We start from the raw sequence: 24545 nt of genomic DNA on the forward strand, positions 1-24545 counted from the left end.
ATTTTTAGAGTTAAAGTACTGTTACATAATTGTTATTATATTATACGAAAAATAAAAATTCCATAGTTCTTTTTGTTTTATGAAAAGAAAATAACCGCATTCATGATTATTAGTGATACTTCTCACTGACTTGATAATTAAACATATTTTATTTAGACCATTGTCTTTTTAAAAAAAAATGGAACTGCGTTCCACGAAGATTGAATTAAGTGCGGTTTATATGAGACATATTAAACGAAAATCTTATCCGCAAAAGTTGAACTAAGTTCTGTTTGCACGAACATATTATACGCCGTACTAAGAAAACTATTCTATTATCGTACCAGACACAACACAGAGAATATACCGGTATGGTATTTAAGACAACATATCGCACTTGCGATTTTCACGACAGAATCTTTAAGATTCCATTTTGCCTATTTAGGCACAGACAAGAAAAAATGCAGGTCTTCACTGCATGACCGCTAGAACTTAATTCCTTTCTTCTTGTCCTAATCTCGGACAAGATTCCTCTCTGCTCTCTATACTCACCTCCCTTTTTCACAGCTATCACCTAATTTGACCAATAATCATCATTCCGAAATTTTCGTACCAATCACATAGCTGGAAAATAATGTTTAGACCAGCCTTATTATGATCATACGTTTCTTTTTCGGCCAATCACCACGAGTGTCCTTTTTGTAACCGTTTAAGGATTCCCACGAAAGTTACTGCGTTGTAATTTTGTGGAATTCTTAGATTTCTATCACTCAAACATTTAGCAATCTTTCCTATTCTTCTTTTTATGAGGCATATCCTGTGCAAAGTAAATACTTTTAGGAAAGCTGTCTCCGAGCTCTAAAGTCTCTTTGTGATTTTACTGCCTGCAATAGCTAAATTATCAGCTTAGGCGTCTAGAATTTCTTAAAATATTAATCCTTCCGCTTTCTTGTGGGTGGCCTAAGAGAAACGCGTTGGGAAGTACATTTCGTCTTACTTCTATCTATAACGACAGAGACGGACTTTTGCGATATTTAGATTGTGATTCTTCGAGCCTGTTTCAATCGCCAGAAAATTTAACAAGATAATTTCCTCACAAAAGACAAAATGCATGGTTATAACAGCAGATCTAAGATATAAATTGGAGCTGGAAGGTCAAATAATAGAACAAGTGATGGAGTTTAAATACCTAGGCATCACACTATCTAGCTACGGAAGGCTCGAAACAGAAGTGGAAGAGCAAGTGAATAGAGCAAACAGAGCCGCAGGTTGCCTGAATGACACAATATGGAGAAATAAAAATATCGGAAACAGAAATGAAAGGCAGAATTTACAAAACAGTCATCAGACCAATAATGACACACGCGGCAGAAACACGACTCGACACAGAGAGGACAAAAAGATTGCTCGAAACAGAAACAGCGGAGATGAAAACCCTTCGAAAAATCGATGGTAAGACTCTATGGGACAGAGCTAGAAGTACAGATATACGACGGAGATGCAAGGTGTATAACATTAATAACTGGGTAAGAAACAGAAGAATAGAATGGAATGACCACATACCACATAAGGCGAATGACAACAAATAGGATAGTCAGGACAGCGAGAGACGGTTCCCCAATAGGAAGACGATCAGTGGGAAGACCACGAAAACGATGGAACGACAACTTACTAGAGGCACATTGAAAAAACAGACAGAGTCATGTCTATACAAAAAGAAGAAGAAGAAGAAAAGAGGATATTACGTGAATGCAAGGGCTGAAATGGCATATGTAGTCAGTGAGACTCTGATTGAACAACGTAATTTGCTTATACTGTACATTGTAGAAGAAGCAAAACGACACCAAAATATCGGAGAGAGCTTACTTACTTACTTTATCGTGTCCGGATATGTCATTCATAAAATTTCGGCCCAGTTTCGGGCTACGTCGGTTCCATCTTTGTTGGCGAGCCACAAATCTTCGAGGGTACACCGATGTAAATGTGCATTTTTTTACGTTGACTTTGAAAAAGCATTGCATGGAGAATCAGGAGAGACGACGACATTAATGAGTTAAGAGTGTAAGCGTAAAATTTGCGCCAATGTGTTTTAAATGTCATTTTTTTTCAAAAATCCGGAGAAAACTAATAAGCATTTTCGAAAAATTTAAACGCAGAGTGAAAGATTACATTATTATTGAGGGTCAAAAGTCTCTTAGAATATCCTAAAAGTTTCTTTTGAATGAGATATTTGAAATTAAAAATCACACTTTCTCTTTTTATGTTCACCCTGTAGCTTATTAAAATAAACATACAAGTTTTCAGGGATTTTCGGCCCTCGGTAATAATGCAATCATTCATTCTGCGTATATATTTTAAAAAAATACTTATTAGTTTTCTCAGGATTCGAAACTTTTAAAACACATTAGGAAATTTTGCACCTACGCCCTTAAGAAAAGTTAATATATTTTAAGATTGGTGAAAAGTCAAAGACTGTCATGGCTGGAATATGTTCAGAGACAAGAATATACAAAAACAGCAAAGAAAATAGGTTTTACAATGGAAGAGAAAAAAAAAGGAAGGCCCAAAACGAGAAAGATTGATAATGACATGGAAGACGACCTGAAAACTATGAATGTAAGTCAATGGAAGAGAAGAGTACAAGAGAGGTTTGAATGGAAGGACACAGGGCCGGCGATAACGGGCCTGCAAGGGATGCACTGCAGGCGGGCGCCCCCGTTTGGGGGGCGCCAAAATGAGCTTTTTTTCTGCCGGTGCTATACAAAATACTAATTTTAAAGAAACCCAAGGACGCCTATGCTTTTTTTGCAGGCGGGCGCCTTGTACCCTAGCGCCGGTACTGGAAGGACATAGCCAGACAGACAAAGACATAACCAGAGTTGTAATGTCAAAAAAAAGAAGTATTTGAAGAATTTTCCCAATCTAATATGAACTTGAAAGCTAGAATTATCAGTGATTTATTATCAGATATTTTTTGATTTTACAAAATATTAAGTTTCACAGTTAAAACTATATAGAACCTGTTTCCAGGAAGGGGTAGGAAAGTTTATAATATATCTACTTTATGTACTTATATAAAAATGTAGAATTACATTTAAAAAAGCAGCTATATCTTCTAAATGAATGACTTTATAAACAAAATTCTAAAACATTCTTAAAGAAAACAAAGCTGTAAAATAGGTAGGTACCTACCTATTTCATTCTATTGACATCCCGTTTTTAATCCAATATTATACTACAAAGAAGTTAGAGTAGAGGGAGTTTTGGAGACCCCTCTAAACGTCTAGAAAAATAAAAAATATATATTTTCGCTTCTTCGGTTTTATAACACATAGTATAAATTTTCATAAAAAAGTTATAAACCGTTAGGAGCAACATTCACAAATTCAGTTTTATTTTGTAACTTTAACACCCCTAACTTTTTCTGGGTGCACTTTGGTATATAAGTATGTTAGCTAGTTAATCGATTTATTTTCGTATGTAACAATCGTGGTATATAAGTTATTACCAATCATCTGTGACACCCAGTATATTCCTTGATTTCTTGTAGATTGGGTCACCTATCATTTGGATGAAGTATTCGTTACTACTTGCATACTACGTTAGAGGCCAGCGATCTCCCTAGACGTCACGACTGATGACAGTTGACTGGAAACACCATAACCTCTCAGAGCAGATATTTGTTTACATTTGATTGTATTGAGTTATTATTAAAATACGATGAATAAACTATTTTAGTAATAGTAATAAAAGTAAAGAAACATGAATTGAAACTATTATAGTTTAATTAATTATGTATTTTATAAATTAGAATTTTAATAAATACTGCCTTAATCATGAAAAAGGAAAAAACAGGGGATAACATTTGTGCTGGAGAATGCAGACCTTATAAATTATAAGTATTTTTTACAGTTCATATTATTTTTTCTGAGATTTAAGTATTATTAACTAATTTGATTTTATTCTTTACAGCCCATCAAATAGTCAGTTTAACAGGTATAAGTTTTGAAAGGAAAAGTATAATAGTAAGTACTATAAACACCTACATAATTTGCAATTGAATAAACACTTTGTTTTGCTTTTAGGGCTTTGTTGAGCTAACCGTAGTTCCTTTGAGGGACAACTTACGTATTATAAAACTAAATGCCAAGCAGTGTCGTATCTACAGGGTCATTCTAAATGATCACTATGAAGCACATTTTCAGTATTTCGATCCATTTTTAGATGTTTGCCAGTCAGATACGGAAACGTAAGTAAAACAATTTTCATCTAGTCATTGTCTAATTATTTGTGCTTTACAGGAGAAGTCTGGAAGCATTTTCTCAACAGCACCTCACAGCTGCGCTACGAGTGGATCCAGATAATAATTCTGGAGAACTAATTGTGACCATACCTCCAGAAGCATCACATCTGGTAGCAGAAGGAACAGCTTTACGAGTTGGAATTGAGTTTTCTCTAGAATGCCCGCAGGGAGGAATACATTTTGTGGTGCCACCCAAAGAGGGAACTTATGCAGAGGTTTGTACCACAGCTTATAACACTTTTTAGATATAATTTCTGAAAATTGGGTCTATTTTATTAACCCTTTTGCTGCGGATGACTTCAAAAGCTGTCATTCGCTTCTTAAGTTGCAAGCAGATGATGTCTTTCAACGCCATCGGTACAGCCACATAACTTACTTTAGTATATCATCAGTTTTGAGCTAACGACGTCTTTAGAGTAGTAGTCTGTAGTTAATACATTGCTTTTTGTTTCCTTTTTTGTGAATTGGTACAATTACTCTTTTTTTCCATTCATCTAGCATTGTTTTGTCCCACTAAATGTCTTGAATTAGCTTGTATATAGATCTATTTTAGTGTTTTAAGCACTCTGCGGGTATTGCATCGCTGCCTGGTCTTTGTTATTTTTAAATTAGATATTGGTCTTTGATTTTAGCTGTATGAACTTTTATATGTTTAATGTATTTCTGCTAGATTTGTTGTTTAACAGTTGATAGAAGATTCCTATTTTTGTTGATCTTTGAAACTTCTTTAAAGAATTGTCTTACTATAGTATTTTTACTACAAAAACGTTATTACGTAGGTCAAAATTTTTGACGTAAGAGAACTGTCAAAACATTAGAATGTGACTTTTCATTATTGCTATGTTTATTATAAACACGGCAATAATGAAAAGTCACATTCTAATGTTTTGACAGTTCTCTTACGTCAAAAATTTTGACCTACGTAATAACGTTTTTGTAGTAAAAATACTATAGGTTGTTTTTTTGATTTTCTTCTATATCTCTGATTATTTGTTCCTGGTACTCCTTCTTTTCCCTTTTCATTAATTTTCTTGTCTCTGTTTTTGTCTGTATATAGTATATACCTTTCACTGTTAGTGTGCAAGCAATTTTGTAGTATGTCTCTTCTAGCCATTTTTCTTTCTTTTATGGATTTCAGGCAAATGTCATTGAACCATTTTTTTGTTATTTTTTTTTGTGTTCTAGTATTTCATCTGATACATTTGTCAAAGTTAATTTTATATTTTTCCAATCAGAGTCAAAGCATGTTGTTATAATCCTCGTTCTGTGTTAGTGCGATTTGTATAGCCTTTTGAAATTTCTACTCTGTCTCATTATCCCCAGAACTTCCATATTCCTTACTGTTGTTTGTGTATTCATAAGGCTTTTTTGGGACGTTAATCTTGTTCTTACCTTTGTTTCATTTTTACCAGAAGATGATCCGTGTGTTCATCTGCCTCTCTTAGGCTTCTTACGTCTAGCCTGTTACTACCCCTCCTGCATGGTTACCAATTAGGGAATAGTTATGCAGTTGTCCTTTTAGTCTGATATAACAGAGCCTTTTGTTAATGACTAACCCTACAACCCCAGATTTTTCTTGAATATGAACTCAGTGCTAAATTGGTGCTCCTGTTCATTTCGGCTGAAAAATACTACACTCACATGCAAAAAAATCGATCCACTTAAAAATTTGGTCAATTTGATGTCACGAATTTCCTCAACCCGTTGTCTGATTTAAGTGATTTTTTTACCATGATATAGCCTTATAGGACTTTTCATTCACAGTCATTTGTTTCGAGCTTCTGTCATATTATGTCGTATAATCCATGTATATTAATATTATACACAGATTATACAACATATGACAGAAGCTCGAAACAAATGACAATCGATGAAAATTCCTATTTATTAACAATATCGCTGTAATAATATTGTTGCTAGACAGGTAAACTGTCATTGTATACTGGGTGAACGAATCATACTATGTCTTTTTTTCGAAGTTCATCACCCTGTGGACTATTTTAGCATTTATAAAATACTGAAATTAAAACCCAACTATAGCCTCAGGTCTTCTTAACATTCTGTTTTGAGATCCATTCACTTATATTGGATAATAAAAAAGTTAGGTCCTTTAACAACTGGCCATGTTCGTCATCAGTACAGGGTGTTTCTAAATAAGCGCGACAAACTTTAAGGGGTAATTTTACATGAGAAAATAAGGACAGTTCTCTTTATAATCATATGTCCGCAAACGCTTCGTTTCCGAGATTACGGGATGTTCAATTTTTTTTACAAACTGACGATTTATTTATGGCTTTAAAACCAGTTGAGATATGTAAATCAAATTTGGTGGGTTTTAAGACGTAGTTATTACACATTTTTTAACATACAACTAAGAATTTAATATTCACCATTGGCGTGCAAACGGGTATTATGACCGATCATATTACCCATATGCACGCCAATGGTGAATATTAATTTCTTAATTGTATGTCAAAAAATGTGCAATAACTACGTCTTCAAACCCACCAAATTTGATTTGCGTATCTCAACTGTAGTGCAGTCACTGAAGGTTTTCACCTCCGATTTCGTTGAACCTTTATCAATTTTCATGAAAATTGGTGAGTAATTATAGGATACCTCAAGGAACAAAGGTGACATGATGCCAACTTGCGCTTTTATCCTGGGGGTGGATGTCACCCCTTCTCGGGGGTGAAAATTATTTTATTAAAAATAATACCATAAGTCGATAGAGGGACAAATTATAAGCAAAATTTGTTATATAAAGTTATTAAAATAAATCAACACTTTTTGAGTTATTAAAGGCCAAAGATTTTATTTTTTCGTAAAAAAATGCATGTTTTAAATCGGTTTTTCACGTATAAATCAAAAACTATAAGCTTTTACAAAAAAGATATTATTACTGAAATTGAAGATAACAAAAAATTTAATACATTCCTCACATAAAAAAGTAAACTTATGTTAGTTCAAAGTGAGTTATTGGCAATTTAATGTGTATTTTTTTCGAGAAGTACTCAAATCTAAGTATTCAAGCTTAAATAACGGGAAAACGATGCAATGTATAAAATATTCCTGCTAAACATTTGTCAAAGTACTTCGGAATACCTATCAAATGAGCTTCAGAACAAGTTAATAGCGTCAAAATTAAGCAAGTTATGATGAAAATAAAAGAACCCTTTCGAATTTTTTAGGAAAAAGTGAAAAATTAAACATACGCCATTTCCACAAAAATTAAAAGTTGTAGTAATCCTTACAAGAACTTCCTTATATTAGCATAAGTAATGTTTTCGATAATTTTGACCGGTTTAGATTGCATATTTTTGAAAAAAAGATATAATTTAAAAAAATCATAATTTTTAAAATTATTGTAATTCTCATATTCTTTTGATAACTCCAAAAATACTCAATATACGTAAAAAATTACATATAACCAAATTTTAGTTTTTTCTGTGCCAAATATTTTACCTGTTTTACTATTTCTATAGGGTAAAAAATAACCGAGATAGAAACGTTAAAATCTTAAATTTTGCTGTGGGAACCATGCAACCGGGGACATTTAACCTTTCATTTTTAAAAAAAGTAAGGGGTTTAAAAGATTAGGTTCAACATGCTTAAATAGCACGTAGAATTAACTTTCAAACAGTTTTTAGATGAACCTGATATCGTAAACACGAACGGAGTTATTAAAAAAAAATAACATTTTTTGGAAAAATTTTTGAAAGATAACTTTTGAAAAAATTTTGGAGCATAAATTTTAACGCTATGAACATGTTCGGGGGCTTATTTAATAGATATTTTTAAGTACTTTGACAAATGTTTAATAAGTTTATGTTATAAACTGTATCAATTTCCCGTTATTTCAGCTTGAATACTTTTTAAGAGTTTTTTACTCGCCGAAAAAAATATACATTCAATTACCTATAACTCACTTTTAGTTAACATTAAAAGCTTTTTCTAGTAAGGGGTTTCTTTCGTTTTTTATTAGCTTCAATTTTGATAATAATAACTTTTTTGTAAAAACTTACACTTTTTGAGTTATTGATGAGAAATTGGTTAAAAACATGCATTTTTCTCAAGAAAAATTAAAATCTTTGATCTTTAATAACTCAAAAAGTTTTGATTTATTTTAATAAGTTTATATAACAAATTTTGCTTAAAATTTGTCCCTCTATCGAATTATGGGGTTATTTTTAATAAAATTATTTTCACCCCCGAGAAGGGGTGGCATCCACCCCCAGGGTAAAAGAGCAAGTTGGCGCCATGTCACCTTTGTTCCTTAAGATATCCTCTAACCACTCACCAATTTTCATGCAAATCGATGGAGGTTCAACGAAATCGGAGGTAATAGCTCATATCCACCTTCAGTGACTCCACTGCTGGTTTTAAAGCAATAAATAAATCGTCAGTTTGTAAAAAAAATTGAACATCCCGTATCTCGGAAACGAAGCGTTTGCCGACATATGATTATAAAGCAAACTGTCCTTATTTTCTCATGTAAAATTACCTCTTATAGTATATAGTATTTTTACTACAAAAACGTTATTACGTAGGTCAAAATTTTTGACGTAAGAGAACTGTCAAAACATTAGAATGTGACTTTTCATATTGCCGTGTTTATAATAAACATAGCAATAATGAAAAGTCACATTCTAATGTTTTGACAGTTCTCTTACGTCAAAAATTTTGACCTACGTAATAACGTTTTTGTAGTAAAAATACTATAGTATAGTTGATCCAAAAGATGGCATAACCCAGACATCCAAAGTGAAAGTTATCCTTCAACACCAAATTGTTCTATATGGTCCACACAATGTCCAGAAAAAAGTCACACCATTTTGAGCGTCGGGTTTGGGGGGGGGGAGAGGGGGGAGAAATCGGTAAATTCGTAGTTATTTAATTTTTTCGCCAATATTTCTAAAACTATGCGGTTTAGCATGAACAACCATCTATACAAAATTGTTCTACATTAAATTTGAAATAAAAAAGGCTCTATGCATAATCTTTCTAAAATGAATGGTTCCAAAGTTACGGAGGTAGTATAGTATAATTGGTCCAAAAAAAAAGCCTAACCCAACCATCCAAAGTAAAAGTTTTCCTCCAACACCAAAATATTCTATATGGTCCACATATTGTTCAGTAAAAAGTTACACCATTTTGAGCGTCCGGTTTGGGAGGGAGATGGGAGAGAAGCCGGTAAATTAGTAGTTTTTTTACGTTTTTCGTCAATATTTCTAAAACTATGCTTTAGCGTAAACAATGTTATATACAAAAATGTTCTACATAAAATTTAAAACAAAAAATGTTCTATACATAATTGTTATAAAATCAACGGTTCCAGAGTTACGGAGGGTAAAAAGTCGAGGTTTTCACAACCCAGACATCCAAAGTGAAAGTTATCCTTTAACACCAAATTGTTCTATATGGTCCACATGTTATGTGGACTTTAAGATTTTTTGTTCTGTTTGTAGATGATTTTAAGTTATTCAAAATAATTCAAACTGTTAGGGATTGCGTAATGATTCAAAGGGATATTGAGAACATTTTATTATGGGGTGACAATAATAAGATCAAATTCAATATAAATAAGTGCTACGTTATGTCTATTACCCGTAAAAGAGAACCAATAGTATTTGATTATTTAATAGGACTGAATGTTTTAAAAAGGACCAGTGAGGTCAAGGATTTGGGTTTGATTTATAATAATCAACTGTCATTTGCTACACATATTGGTAAAGCTGCAAAACGAGCGAACCGTATGCTGGGTTTTATATGTCGACAAACTTGCGATTTTACTAGTATTAAGGGTATAAAAATATTATATAATACTTTAGTTAGACCAATATTAGAATTTGGTTCCATTATTTGGGGACAACAACCTCAAGTACATTTAGAGGCACTAGAAAAAGTTCAGAATAAGTTTCTTCGTTATTTGTATTTCAAAAAACATCATCGATGGCCTGATTATGGAACCATAAGATCAACCATGCTAAGGGAAGAATTTGAAGTTTTGTCTTTGACTAGTAGGCGCAAATTTGTAATGGCAATGATTTTATATAAAATAATTAATAATATTTCAGGTACAATTGATTTACGAATGCGGATACCATTTAATGTTCCTCGAAAAGCAACGAGATATCAGTTGTTGTTTGGAAAAATAAGAACATCTGTTTGCTCTCCTCTAGAGGCCATGTTGAAACTAGCGAACAATATAAATTTAGTAAAAAACATTGATTTTACAATGTCAGTTGGTTTCTATAGACGTATAGTACAAGAGCACTTTAAACTAGTAGATGGATAATAGATATCATTAGTCTAGCTGTTTTTGTGTTAAAGTCTTCTATATCTGCCTATCAATAGTTGTGCTAATGACTGTATATATTAGTTATATTTGTTATATAAAGTTTATGATTATAACTGTCCATGTAAAAAGGTTTTAGGACCTGTTTGGATTTTTATAAATAAATAAATAAATAATGTTCATAAAAAAGTCACACCATTTTGAGCGTCGGGTTTGGGGGGGGGGGGGAGAGGGGGAAGGAATCGGTAAATATAAAAAGTACCGAAAACCTCCACTTTCACCCTTTGTAACTCTGGAACCGTTGATTTTATAACAATTATGTATAGAACCTTTTTTGTTTTAAATTTTATGTAGAACATTTTTCTATAATACATTCCTTACGCTAAAGCATAATATTAGAAATATTGACGAAAAACGTAAAAAAACTACTAATTTACCGACTTCTCCCCCATCTCCCCCCCCAAACCGGACGCTCAAAATGGTGTAACTTTTTACTGAACAATATGTGGACCATATAGAACAATTTGGTGTAGAAGGAAAACTTTTACTTTGGATGTCTGGGTTAGTCCTTTTTTTGGACCAATTATACTATACTACCTCCGTAACTTTGGAACCGTTCATTTTAGAAGGGTTATGCATAGGGCCTTTTTTATTTCAAATTTAATGTAGAACAATTTTGTGTAGAGGGTTGTTCATGCTAAACCGCTTAGTTTTAGAAATATTGACGAAAAACGTAAAAAACTACGAATTTGCAGATTTATTTCTCCCCCCTCTCCCCCCCAAACCCGACGCTCAAAATGGTGTGACTTTTTTCTGAACATTATGTGGACCATATAGAACAATTTGGTGTTGGAGGATAACTTTCACTTTGGATGTCTGGGTTTGGGTCTAACTATACCATACTATTAGCCTTAAAGTTTGTCAGTTTGTCAACATGGCCAGTTGTTAAAGTACCTAACTTTTTTATTATCCAACATAAGCGAATGAAGTTAAGAAGACCTGAGGCTATAGTTGGGTTTTAATTTCAGTATTTCATAAATGCTAGAATAGTCCATGGGGTGATGCTATGACAGTATTACATCTGGTGGCAGAGCTATAGTGCCCTAATTCCGGGATTCATTGGATGTATAATAAACTACCTTCATTTTTCACTATACTTATATTTGAACTTCACAGCATTTATTTAACCATAACAACATTTTATATGTAAATAATAACAATGTCACGTTTAGTGTATTATTGCTTCATCGAATGACTAACAATGGATATCAATGACTCGTCCCATCTTCTCCTCGCTTTTTATATACAATTCTAAATCACAACATGCATGGTTACTATCGGTCAATGCCAATCATAATATGTACCCTAATGTAAACTATATTATGTTTTTGTTTCGTAGAAGATCTGTTCAATGCTAAGGGTTAACGTACCATGTTACATCATCCGCTTTTAGAGAAGAGGGCTTATATCGTCAGATATAAGTCCTCAACTATATTATCACCCTAACTTAACAGAAATCCTATTTTTATCCAAAATATAGCAATAAAATATTTATATTATTCCTTATTCTAATAAATTGGTACCTATTTTATAAGCAGATTAAATCTTATTTACAAATTAAATATATTTTAGTCCTTTCTCCACACTAATTCACTTCTTGTATGAATATAGCCTATTCTTATGAACTTCCTTTACTTTTCCCTGTTTTAACTCAATTTTGCAATTTACTTTACCTATCTCTGATATCCTATGTGGACCGTTGTACAATGAATCGAATTTGGTGTTCTCTTCGTTTTTAATTAAGACTGTCACCTACTTTGAATTTCTGAGGTGATGCTACGATTTGGCTCTGCCCCTGCCTGTTTATTTTTTGTTGTATTAAAATTTTGCTGGCTCTGGTATGCCCAAACTGAAGTTTATACTTAAGCTCATTATAATATGCGTCTATATTGTAGCATGGTTGGATGTTAGAGGTGAGGTTCTCAGGTATATTTGCTGGCCGCCCATATACTAATTCAAAAGGTGTGTACCCATGGTATGAATTGGGGGTGGTGTTGTAACAGTATGTGAACATTCTACACCACTCATCCCAGTCATCCTTACCGTCGTTGATGAAACACCTGACGTACTCGTTAAGTGTGCGATGTAATTTTTCGCAGCTTCCTATCGATTGAGGGTGGTAAGCTACCGAGAAGTTATGTTGGATGTTGAGCATTTTCGTCAAACTCGCCATTATTTCGTTTTTGTATTCCGTTCCTTGATCCGTCCTTATTTGTTTCATTAGCCCGTAAGTGGGTATGAAGTTTTCGAATATACTCCTAGCTATTGTATGCGCCTCCTTGTCCTGCACCGGGATACTTACTGCGTATTTTGTCAGTTCGCAGAGCATTGTTATGCAGTACCGATTTCCTTCTCTGCTCCGTGGGAATGGGCCTACCGTGTCAATATACACTATATCCCATGGTTTCTCGGAAGTGTCCGTTACTACGAATTCCTCTGTATGGCCTTTCTTTGGTTTGTTTACTTGGCATTTGTGGCAATTCTTGATATACAGTCTTACTTCGTTTTCCATATTTTTCCATTTAAAATTTGCTTTTAGTTTCTTTATTAGCCTATTATTCCCTACATGGCCTCCAAACATCGGGTGGTTATGATAGGTCTCTATTAATTGCTGCTTTTCTTTTTCTCCGTTATTGTTCTAGGTACTTCGCAAATGCATATTTCTATATTTTTTAATACTTTATTTCCTTTCTCTATAAATTCTGCGATTGTGCAGTTTGTGAAAATAATGTCATTCGTATATATTTTTATTCTTTTAATTCCTCTAGCCTCCGCAAGCTGATTAAGCTTTCCCAACGCTTGACCTAAATCAAAGTTGGTAAAATTGGTAGGCAGTCTTTGGCAAACCCGTATCCTGTTTCTGATCCGTATGTTCATCTCGAGAGAAATACGGTTATCTACAAAAGACAGGATTGGTAGCTTGTGTGCTTCCAAGTTATTTAGTACCTTCCTTACAGCTTTTCCCTGACTGTAAATGTCAGTCTTTGTTTGATTGGGGAGGGGCTTTGCCCTCTCTTCCTTAGTCCTTGCATTTTTTTTTGCTTGTGCCCTTGTTATTGCCAAGATATGAGTATTATCAATATATAAGTCTTTCAGCTGATCCACGGATATTCTTGAAATACTATCCGCGTAGTTATTATTGCCTGTGGCGTAGTGTATGTCAAAGTTGTATTCCTCCAAATCTAGCCTAATTCTTGTGAGTTTAGATGTAGGTTCTGTCATGGAGAACAGATGGGTCAATGGTTTGTGATCTGTTTTAATAATAAATTTCGGTGCCCCATATAGGTAGCATTTAAAATGATTTATGCCCCAATGTATAGCTATTGTCCTTTTCATGAGCATTTTTCAGTGCGTAACAAATGATAGGAAAAAGGGTAAGTCCGTGATAATACACATTTATGACATTTATTCTAACATGACATTTTAGTTAAATCTGACAGTTGTCACATTTTATTTTCAATTTGGAATAAAAACAAATCAAATGTGTTTCTTGCATTTATAAAATGGTATTTTCTTTGATTTGTATAGTCTTATAAATTATACAGATTATATTTGTAATATTATTATCTAACTAAAAAAAAATTATTTTTTTTATTAGGGCGCCATCTATCGACAACTAGAATAACTAACTTACTGTCTGTAATCTCGGACGTGCCTTTTTTTCTGTCACATACAATTTAATGCGTTAGAAAGAAATCGAAAAACTGATGAAATTAGAAATCGAAAGATGATCATGAGAAAAAGAATAGCAGTTCTTTCATAATTATAGGCTTATTGATTTCACTTTTCTTGAAGGCACGTGATGCATATGCTATGGGTAGATCTATACCATCATAGTTTTGACTCAGAATTGCTGAACATGCTGTATTAGATGCATCCGTTGTCAAAATAAATTGTTTGTTGAAGTCCGGATATTGAAGTATAGGAGGGTTTGTTAATTCCGTTTTTAGCTTCTGAAAATAATTTTCGCACTCTGTCGACCATTCAAATTTCACTTTTTTCTTTGCCAATCTATTTAGAGGTATACAGATTTCTGCAAATTTCCTAATAAATCCTCTGTAATAATTACAAAAAGCTACAAATCTTTTTGCTTCATCAGCGTTTGTAGGGGTAGGATAATTTTCAATTACCGAATATTTTGATTTATCTGGTCGTACGCCGTCTTGAGATAAATCTTGCCCTAAGTAAGTAACCTCTTTTCGGAAGAATTGGCATTTTTCTGGATTTAGCTTTAGGTTGAATTTCCGGCATGTTTCGAATACCTTTCTTAAGTTTGTTAAATGATGATTTTCTGATATGCCTATTACAACTATATCGTCCATATATAGGAATGCTTTTTCGGGTGTCAATCCTGAGAATGCTATCGACATCATTCTTGAAAAGCTATTTGGGCTTATGTTTAACCCAAACGGTAATATTGTGTACTGAAATGATCTTTTCTCTGTACTGAAGGAGGTGTATTTTCTTGAGGCGTTTTCTAGTGGGATTTGGTGGAAACCCGACATTAGGTCTAGGACTGAAAACCACCTAGATCTTCCCAATTGATCTAGAATTGCATCTATGCGCGGTAACGGGAATTTATCTGTGACTAACTTCTTATTAAGTTGTCTAAAATCGATGCACAATCTCCACGCCTTGCTTCCGTCTATTGATTTTTAGGTACTAAAACTACTGGACTATTGTATTCCGACGTTGAAGGTTCTACGATACCTTGCCTTAGCATTTTGTTTACCTGCGCAGTGACTTCCGATGTTTGAGAATGTGGGGTACGATAATTTTTAATGTATACTGGGGTAGTATCCTTCACCCGTAGCTTCTGTTCGTAAAAATTATTATGTGTTAATATGTCGTCTTTTAATGCAAAGATGTCTGTAAAATCTTCACACAAGGCTACTAGTTTCTCTCTCGCATACTCAGGAACTTCTAGATTCAGTGATTCCTGCAATATTTTCTTCCTGTTTTCCATAACATTCTCCACCTTGTATATGTTGAATAGGTTCAGATCCAATGTTTTGATGTCATGTGTATTGATAATCGCACTCTCATAGTTTGTATTCAAAATTTTGATATATGGGTTTTTCCTTGAAATGATCGATCTTGCTATGAAAACTCCTTGTATAATTTCCTGTTGTTCTACGACTATATTCTCATTTATACCTTTAAATCCATTGATTAATCTATAAACTTCGCATCTCGGTGGAATTGCTATGTTGTTCTGATTTGTGTTATCAAGAATATTAAGACTAATGTAATAATCATCGTCAGCTTTTAACGTGTAGTTTCAGGTTGGAATAGTCTAACATAAATTGATATTTGGTTATGAAGTCTCTCCCGATTATTCCATCTGTGGGTATCGGAAAGTCTTTTCTAACTACCTGGAAGCTATGAAGAAAAGTGTTTCCATTTATGTTTAGTAAAGTATCTACTCTTCCTAACGTTTGCAATTCTCCTTGCGTAACTCCCTTTATTTTGACTATTGAGTTTGTTCGTATTGCTTGGCGTGGGAAATCATCCTCAATTTTTAATAAGGAAATATCTGCTCCTGTATCCAGTATAAATGTGTGTATTTTATTCGATATTTTTGTGTAAATTTCTACAAAGTTAGAGAGTGTTAAGTCAAAGTTGTAAATATAATGGCTACTTTCTTTTGTGAGACGGTTGGGATTGACCCTAACCCTATTTCCATTCAAAACCCCAACTGGATTTCCTCAGGCGAATTTTCGCTTGTACTCTCGCTTTCGCAAGTTTTAATATTGGCATTATTTGCTCTGTTAAAATTTGATCTCCCCTATTATAATATTCCTGATTTCTCCTATATCTTGGGTCTCCTCTATATCTAGTACCGTTGTTATTTCGCCATTCTCCTTGCTGTCTCTCATAATTGTTTCTATTCCAATTTCTGCCCTGACCTCTACTACTGTTTCCTCTAAAATTGGTCTTATAGTTCAGCACTCTATTCTGCGGCTCATCTGACGTGTCTATTGACAAAAATTTTGTCAACGCCTCCTGTGGTGTGTCAAACTTCCCTGCTTCCATTATTATCCTTACTTTTTCCGAGCTTGCATTTCGCGTCAATGTATTGACTGTTGCTTCTGCCGCGTATTTTCTAACCAGTTCTCCGGGCATTCCTTCCGCTATATACGCTGTTTTCAGTTGTTCTACCAAATCCTCTATTTCTGTAGCTTATGTTGTCGCGTCCCTATGGGCTTGTTTTTTTCTATTCAGCTTGGCTATTACTAATTTAGGGCTATCTCCTTTTATATCCTTCTTTAATATGTCTATAATTTTCTCGATGGAATCCTGTCGTTATTAGACTTCTTGCTTTTCCAATAAGCCTTGATTTTACCAGTGTTATTGCTGTATTTTCGTGTCCTTCTTGTATCGATTTTACAAATTCTAATGCATCCACGAATGCTTGCAGCTTCCCGATTTCTCCATCGAATTCTCTGGGCAACACCCTACTCGCTGTAGCTAGGAAGTCATTCATATTTAAAGCCATGTTTTCCTCAGATTCGCTGTCGCACTGTGCTTCTACTATATCTTCTTTTATACGTTGTGTAATAGTCTCGGGAACTATTATCCTTGAGTCTAGAGCTTGGAAAGATTTGATAACCTTATCCCTGATTTTGCAGAAATAATTGCTACAAATAGTACGCTGAGCGTCGTTAAGGATTCCTTCGTTCTTGCTTACCAGTGGAATAAACGCGTTATTATGTAGTGATTAGGTTACTGATTATGTCCAATCGTACTACTGTATTTTTGGGTATTGCTTTTTTCAATGCTCTTTTACTCTGTTTATCACTTTCTTTTAACAGGCTATCTAGTTTATCTTGAAAGGTTTCCCAATTGGCCGGCATTTAAATTGAATCTAATCATTGCTCATTATATATTAAAAAAAATTATATTATATTTAGTTATATCATTAGTAAAATGTCATGTTAATGAATATTAAAGAATATTATTATTGAATAATGTTATATTTTAGATTCCCTATAAAATAATGTTGATATCTTATACTCGGGTCCATTAGGATAAATAAAAATTTGAAAATGATAATAAAAATTCGGTAAAGGAAGTATAAAAATTGGATAAATTCTTACTTTGTCTCTTTACACCTGCACCGCTTCTTTGGATTGTCCTCTTAAAGTTTCTCCTCTGCGTCGACTTTGGTTTAGTTCTCTATTGGACGTTTTTGCTTCCCATTTATACCAACTGTTTTCTGCATGTTTTTCCTTCGGGTCCAAAACGGCTGGAGCTTAAGCGCTGGTTTCCTCGAAAGCGGTGCCGACAACCTCCGATCGTAACACTGCGATGAATGACATCATAAAAAACTGTACCATGCAAAATAATAGCGTTGGTTTCCAAGGATGCGTTGGAAGCCACCGCTTGCTGAGCTTGCACATTCCATTGCCCCAGTGAATAACCTTGAATTTTTCACCGTAATCTGACGTAATTCATCGCAGTGCTACGATCGCTGTTTGTCGGTGCCGCTTTCGAGGAAACCCAGGCTTTAGCAAGCTTTTCCAATTAGGCAGACCGCCATATGGCAGTATAACATCTGGTGGCAGAGCTATAGTGCCCTAATTCCGGGATTCATTGGATGTATAATAAACTACCTTCATTTTTCACTATACTTATATTTGAACTTCACAGCGTTCATTTAACCATAACAACATTTTATATGTAAATAATAACAATGTCACGTTTAGTGTATTATTGCTTCATCGAATGACTAACAATGGATATCAATGACTCGTCCCATCTTCTCCTCGCTTTTTAGATACAATTCTAAATCACAACATGCTTGGTTATTATCGGTCAATGCCAATCATAATATGTACCCTAATGTAAACTATATTATGTTTTTGTTTCGTAAAGTTCTGTTCAATGCTAAGGGTTAACGTACCATGTTACAATGCGAACTTTGAGAAAAAAACACAGTTTGATTCGTACACCCAGTATACAATGACAGTTTACCTATCTAACAACAATATTATTACAGCGATATTGAATAATGCTATAACATGGTAAAACATCACTTAAATCGGACAACAGGTTTAGGAAATTCAAGCATCAAAAATGACCAAATTTTTAAGTGGATGGATGTTTTTTTATTACATTAGGGTTTTTATTAACACATTCAAGTCCGCCACCGCCTCTAAGGCGTTGACCTGATTTCCGTAAAAACGCTGGGATCGCCCGAGAGGTTGTGTATGTACCTGATACAATAGTCTATCAATTTGTGTGGCCACTTGATCTTTCTCTCTAATGAGGCCTGTAGTTGAATGTGTTGAGATGTGGCAATATTCCTATATTTTTTTTACACTTCATTGTTCTATGTGTATTTGTATTGAATTATAGGTACATTTATTATACTTTTATATTTTAGAGAGGAGTCCACTTATTTACATATGGCCACCAAAATTCATCTCGATTATGGTTCCCATGTGTAGACAGTTTTGCAGAAACCTGTACTTGGAAATTGGAATTCACGGTAGACGAAGAACTGACAGCTGTTTCTAACGGGGACCTCTTAGAAGTGGTCTACACTCCAGATATGAGAAGGAAAACCTACCACTACACACTAAACATTCCTACTTGTGCACCTAATATATCTTTAGCTGTAGGACCTTTTGAAATTTTTGTAGATCCATACATGCATGAAGTCACTCATTTTTGCCTTCCAAATTTGTTACCGTTGTTGAAGGTGACCACAAGGTATATGCACGAGGCTTTTGAATTTTATGAAGAAACGTTGTCCAATAGGTACCCATATTCTTGCTACAAACAGGTTTTTGTAGATGAAACATATGACGATTACAGGTCTTATGCCACTATGAGTATTTTGAGTGTTAATTTGCTGCATTCTGCAGTTATTGTAGGTAAGTAACAATAATGGAATTTTGAAATTAATAAAATGTTTGTGTTTAGTTGTCGCTTTTAGTTTTTATGTACAGCTGCAGTCATTGAATAGTTTACACCCTTGCATATCTAGTAGACGATTTTTTAAATTTTTTCCTTGTTTAAAGGAGTTTTTTTACGCCAAAGTGACGTTAATTACTAGTGGCGGATCCAGAATAGGTTGATTAAAATTAAAAAATAAAAATAAAAGGTAAATAAATAAAGCAAAATAAATGTAAATATGAAGTTGTAAAATATTCAGTGAGCACAGCTATACAATGCCCTTTTAACGCTTTTTTAAGGTCCATAGGCTCCAAAAAGCAGTGCACCACTGAAGAAATATGTACCATAATGGGTGCATTCTGGGAACATAGAACCTTGTGGTACCATAAGGATGGCAACTATAAAAATGGTATTAAAAAATGGATTCCTACAAAGAAAATGCCCAATTTTTTGACACCAACTACCAACTGAACAGAAATTGAAAGACAACTTTTCCAATAGCAACGTGAAAGAAGAAACTATAAAAAAATGCAATGAGGTTTATGCATTTTTTTTTCTTCAAACAAGTTGGTCGGTTATTTAAGAAAAAACTGTGATTTAACTTCTTCCTAACAATCAGTGGAAAAGGACCAAAAACAACAATCGAACATAATGCAGGCGTGATGGAAATACGAATTTTGTTTTTTTTTTGAGTTTAGTTTTTGTTTTTTATTGAATTGAACATTGAATAAAAATAGGCAACATGTCTAAGTAAGAGAAGAAAAATAATAGAGTCAAACTTGCTTATTGGAATAGCCTTCGTGCCAAGCAAAAACATTCCTTTAACCGGAATATTCTAACAACCGATCATTGGTGGCTAGTAGAAACGTTTCGGGACCTCAAAGTTCTATTCCTTAAACCGGGATATTCCTATAACTCGAGTATTTGAATAAGCAGGTTCGACTGTATTTGGAATTTCTTAGAAATGTTAAATAATAGAAATAATATGCAGAATAAATATTTATTTTTTAGCTATTTATGTATCTATAATCTATTTCTTTTGTTTTAGATCAAGTATATATCACAAGAAGAGTTATGGCTCAAGCTATAGCAGAACAATTTTTTGGATGTTTTATTTCAATGCAAAACTGGTCGGACATGTGGCTCAATAAAGGTATCAGTCAGTACTTGTGTGGTCTATACTGTAAGAAATCGTTTGGTAACAATGAGTACAGGGAATGGGTTCAGAGTAATTTGTTTGATGTTGTTAAATATGAAGAGGATTTTGGAGGAATTGTTCTAGGTATGTTTGAAATATAGCTTAATTTTAACAATCTAGCGTTTCTGATTATGTATGTGTTCTAATTTTTTAAAGTCTTACACCTTCACTGTCACTGAGAATTGAATGGACTTAAAACCAAAGCCACAGCAAAAATGACCACAATATGAAAGGACTGTCAAATTTCAAGAGCATTAAAGATGAGGTTAATCAACTGCTTATGTGAATCTTGGACCCTGAGAAAATAGGAAAGAAGAAACATAGACGCCACTGAAATGTTCTATTGGAGACGAATGCTACGAATTCCTTGCACCGACCATAGGACAAATAATTCAATTTTCAGGGAGCTAAAAGTTAGCCAACGATTCTCTAGTAGAGTTCAACTACAACAATTAAAATACTTTAAACATGTTATGAGAGCACACACAGAAAATATGGAAAGACTCATTATACAAGGAAAGGTGGAAGGCCGAAGATCACGAGGAAGATCCCCAAAAACATGGATCGATCAAATTACAGGAATATGTAAAAGACCTATGCATGCGTTAAAAGAAATGACCAGAGACAGAGATCTTTGGAGACGGACAATACACGACATCACGTCGACCACTACACTCCCTCCGAGGGGTCAGGATTGAAGAGAGAGAAAACCAATTGGACTCTTCTGTGCAGGTTTAAATCCTGTCCAAATCATAATCTTTTTTGTTGTTAGTTCCTTCTTCTCTACTTCTCCTGTCGATGTCTCCATAACCTTCTCGCTACAGTTCTCTTACAAAGTTTTATTGTGGACTTTCTCTCCAACCTCCTCCACTCCTAGAGCCATCCAAACCTCGAAAGTTATTCCATCAGGTCCTACTGGTTCTTCATCCTATTTAACGCCTTGAAAACCTCATCTCTTGCTATTCCCGATATTACATTCTCATTTGGAATCCCGCATCATCTGTCTCTCCTCTGTTGTTCTTCCTTTAGCAACTTTCTAAAGTATGGATACCATTTTTGCTTTATTTCAACATAGGTTCTTAACACTCTTTCATCCGCACTCTTAATCTGCCGTACCTGAGTCAAGTCCTTTGATGACTTTCCTTCCTTTACCAATGCTGTATAACGATTTCATCCCGTCGAGTTTTTTCTACTCTTCAGAAATCTTCAGATGATCTTTCCTTAGCAGTAGCTACAGCGCACTTCGCCTCCCGCTTTGCTACCTTGTACATCTCCTTATATATAGACTCTTTTTTGGATCTGCCAAACCTTGTTTTAGCCTTTTTCTTCTCTCTTACCTTCTGTTACACTTCATTCCTCCACCAAGTTTCTTTGTCCATAGGAGGTCCTTCACGAGATGTTTTTGCTAGCACTTCCTCTCCCACTCTACACACAACTTACTACTACCCAACTTACAGTGAGTATCTCCCACGAGATACCCACTGTTATCTTCCCATCAATCATTTACCTTATCTTTTACCTCGAGCTATTCCATAACTCTTCCCAAATCCTTATCCTTTAACTTCCATCCCATGTAACATTAACACGTCACATGCCAAAGCCTCGACGGTGGGCGCCAGTGAAACATAAATGGAAAATAGAATTTGACACGATGTTGATATGCCATAAGAGGGTGAAACGTGTTACACAATTTGGAGAACAAGTCTACGGTTGCTCAGAATCCGAATAGATATGGGGTGGTTCTTAACAAGATGTTATTAAAATGCTCTTATTAGTTTAGAAATAAAAAAATAGAAAAATCAAAATAAGAACGTCAAATAAAAAGTAATAAAATATTGGGCGCCACTGGTTACCTTATGGGAACCAAAAATATACAAAAAATAGAAATATTAAAAGAAAAGAGCTAACTCAAAAATTAAACAAAAAAACATAGTCAATATCAAATATACAAAATACTTTATTAAATGAAAGCCAATATGGCGTGACTTACCTTATCTATGTCTTTATTCAGCTAAATCTTTGTTGTACTTACGAAACAAGAGAGAAAGGAGAAATAATAAAATTGTATTTTGCAAAACAAACATTTTTTTATTGAAACGAAATGAAATTAAATCTGTGATCTCTTACGGTGTTACAAATAGAGATCGTGTTTACCAGAATAAAAATGAAAAGTTATACATAGAAAAAATAATACCTGGTACATCATAGTCCTGTATCTTCTTGGTTGGTTTTAAGTCCAAGGCACAATTATTCACTTCACTAAATGTCACTTCACAAATGAATTGATACAATAACAGTACATCAGTTTACTCCCATAGTTCATAGAAAAATTCAGCATTGAATTTTTTTTTATAACAAATCGGCACTACTCGAACAAAAAAAATATTTTGTTTTCTAGTTTTTTAAGCGGGATCAAAAAATACTAAAATAAAAGCAATTCCGTGCTTTAACTACGATGTTGAAACTAGTAAATCAAAAAATTCTACTCCTGCACAATTCCTGGATCTGACTGTATATAAGAAAAAAATGATACCAAAAGTGGTATAACAATATCGACATCCGCCTAATAGCAGCGAAAATGCCGGAGTCCACGTCCTCTGTCCGTCACGTATGCCGAGCTGAGTTAAGCTATCAGCTTACCGAAGAAATTTGTAACTACATTTTGAATTCACTTCAAAACCTAATTTCTTGACGGCTCAAACTAGACTTCACTTCTTGACGGCTCTAACGTAACTAACTCTCCTCGTCCCAATTCAAGACAAGATTCCTAAACCAAACGCCCCTTCCAGAAATCAATCGATCCTGCCCATCAACAATTCAACGATCAATTACAAACTTAAGACACTCAATTAATAAAAATCTTGACCAATAAATAAACAAAATCATTCTCAGTCAAACCTCCAATTCGACGCCATGCATGTTTCTCGGCCAATCAAAAACTCACCAACTCATGGATTGAGCGTTACCTTGGGTTAAACTTTTCCCATCAAAAATGTTAAATCAGCTCTATCAACGATTGTCGACTCAAAAACACTTGAACAACCTTATTGCTACTCTGGAATTTATTTATGTAAACATTCGGCTCTAGTGGACAGAATTCAATCTCAAAAAAACATTAAATTCTTTTGATAACTCGCCGAAGAAAAACAATTTGAGGCACTTACGATATCTACGTCACATTCTGCGTAAAAACAGATTATACATTCGACGTTCGTGAGAATCACTAGCATGCATGAAAAGATTCGACAGTCCCTGAAACACAAACCTGGTTCTAACGAATTTAAAATACAGGGTGTAGCGAAAGTGTCAGTGATAAGAAAATACTAGCGACCTTCTCACAGTTACACCCTTTACTTTCTGGTATCTTTCTTGCTTTCCTTTCCGCCATCTTACTTGCTTTCCTTTTCGCCTCACCTTTATGACCATACCATATCATTAGTCGGTGTTGACTAGCTACATACTCGCCTCTTATAAATTTACAGTTGGTAACTTTTGTTTTCTGTAGATCCAAGCCAACCACCTGCACCTTTACCAGTTGGATCCAATCAACCGCAAACCATGCAGAAAACCAATGAAGAAAAGTTCTATTTTTCTATCAGAAATCTCCATACGATGTCGTCAATGTATATAGAAGCTCTGTATAAAAAAGCGTTCTTAGTAATGAGAATGTTGGAACATAGAATTGGTTTGGAATTACTTCTTCAAGTAAGTAATATGTTTATATTAGATTAATAAACATAAATTAATAAACATAAATTAATCTTACAGTTTATTCGCATAAACTATGCACTAGATGTAAACAT

General features: G+C 34.2%; 1 protein-coding gene across 1 annotated transcript in view; it reads left to right on the forward strand.

Moving 5' to 3' along the window:
* The first annotated feature begins 3637 nt into the window (after positions 1 to 3637).
* LOC114342650 (transcription initiation factor TFIID subunit 2) overlaps positions 3638 to 24545 on the forward strand; it is a 79548-nt gene continuing 58640 nt past the window's right edge. Inside the window, exons 1-7 of the mRNA XM_050647310.1 lie at positions 3638 to 3874; positions 3950 to 4004; positions 4065 to 4228; positions 4281 to 4497; positions 19030 to 19522; positions 20593 to 20826; positions 24248 to 24447. Coding sequence (XP_050503267.1) covers positions 3816 to 3874; positions 3950 to 4004; positions 4065 to 4228; positions 4281 to 4497; positions 19030 to 19522; positions 20593 to 20826; positions 24248 to 24447 — 1422 coding nt within the window. The 5' untranslated portion in view covers positions 3638 to 3815. The remainder of the gene's footprint in view (positions 3875 to 3949; positions 4005 to 4064; positions 4229 to 4280; positions 4498 to 19029; positions 19523 to 20592; positions 20827 to 24247; positions 24448 to 24545) is intronic.

This window comes from Diabrotica virgifera, chromosome 3 (assembly GCF_917563875.1).
Source record: "Diabrotica virgifera virgifera chromosome 3, PGI_DIABVI_V3a".
Classification (NCBI taxonomy): domain Eukaryota; kingdom Metazoa; phylum Arthropoda; class Insecta; order Coleoptera; family Chrysomelidae; genus Diabrotica; species Diabrotica virgifera.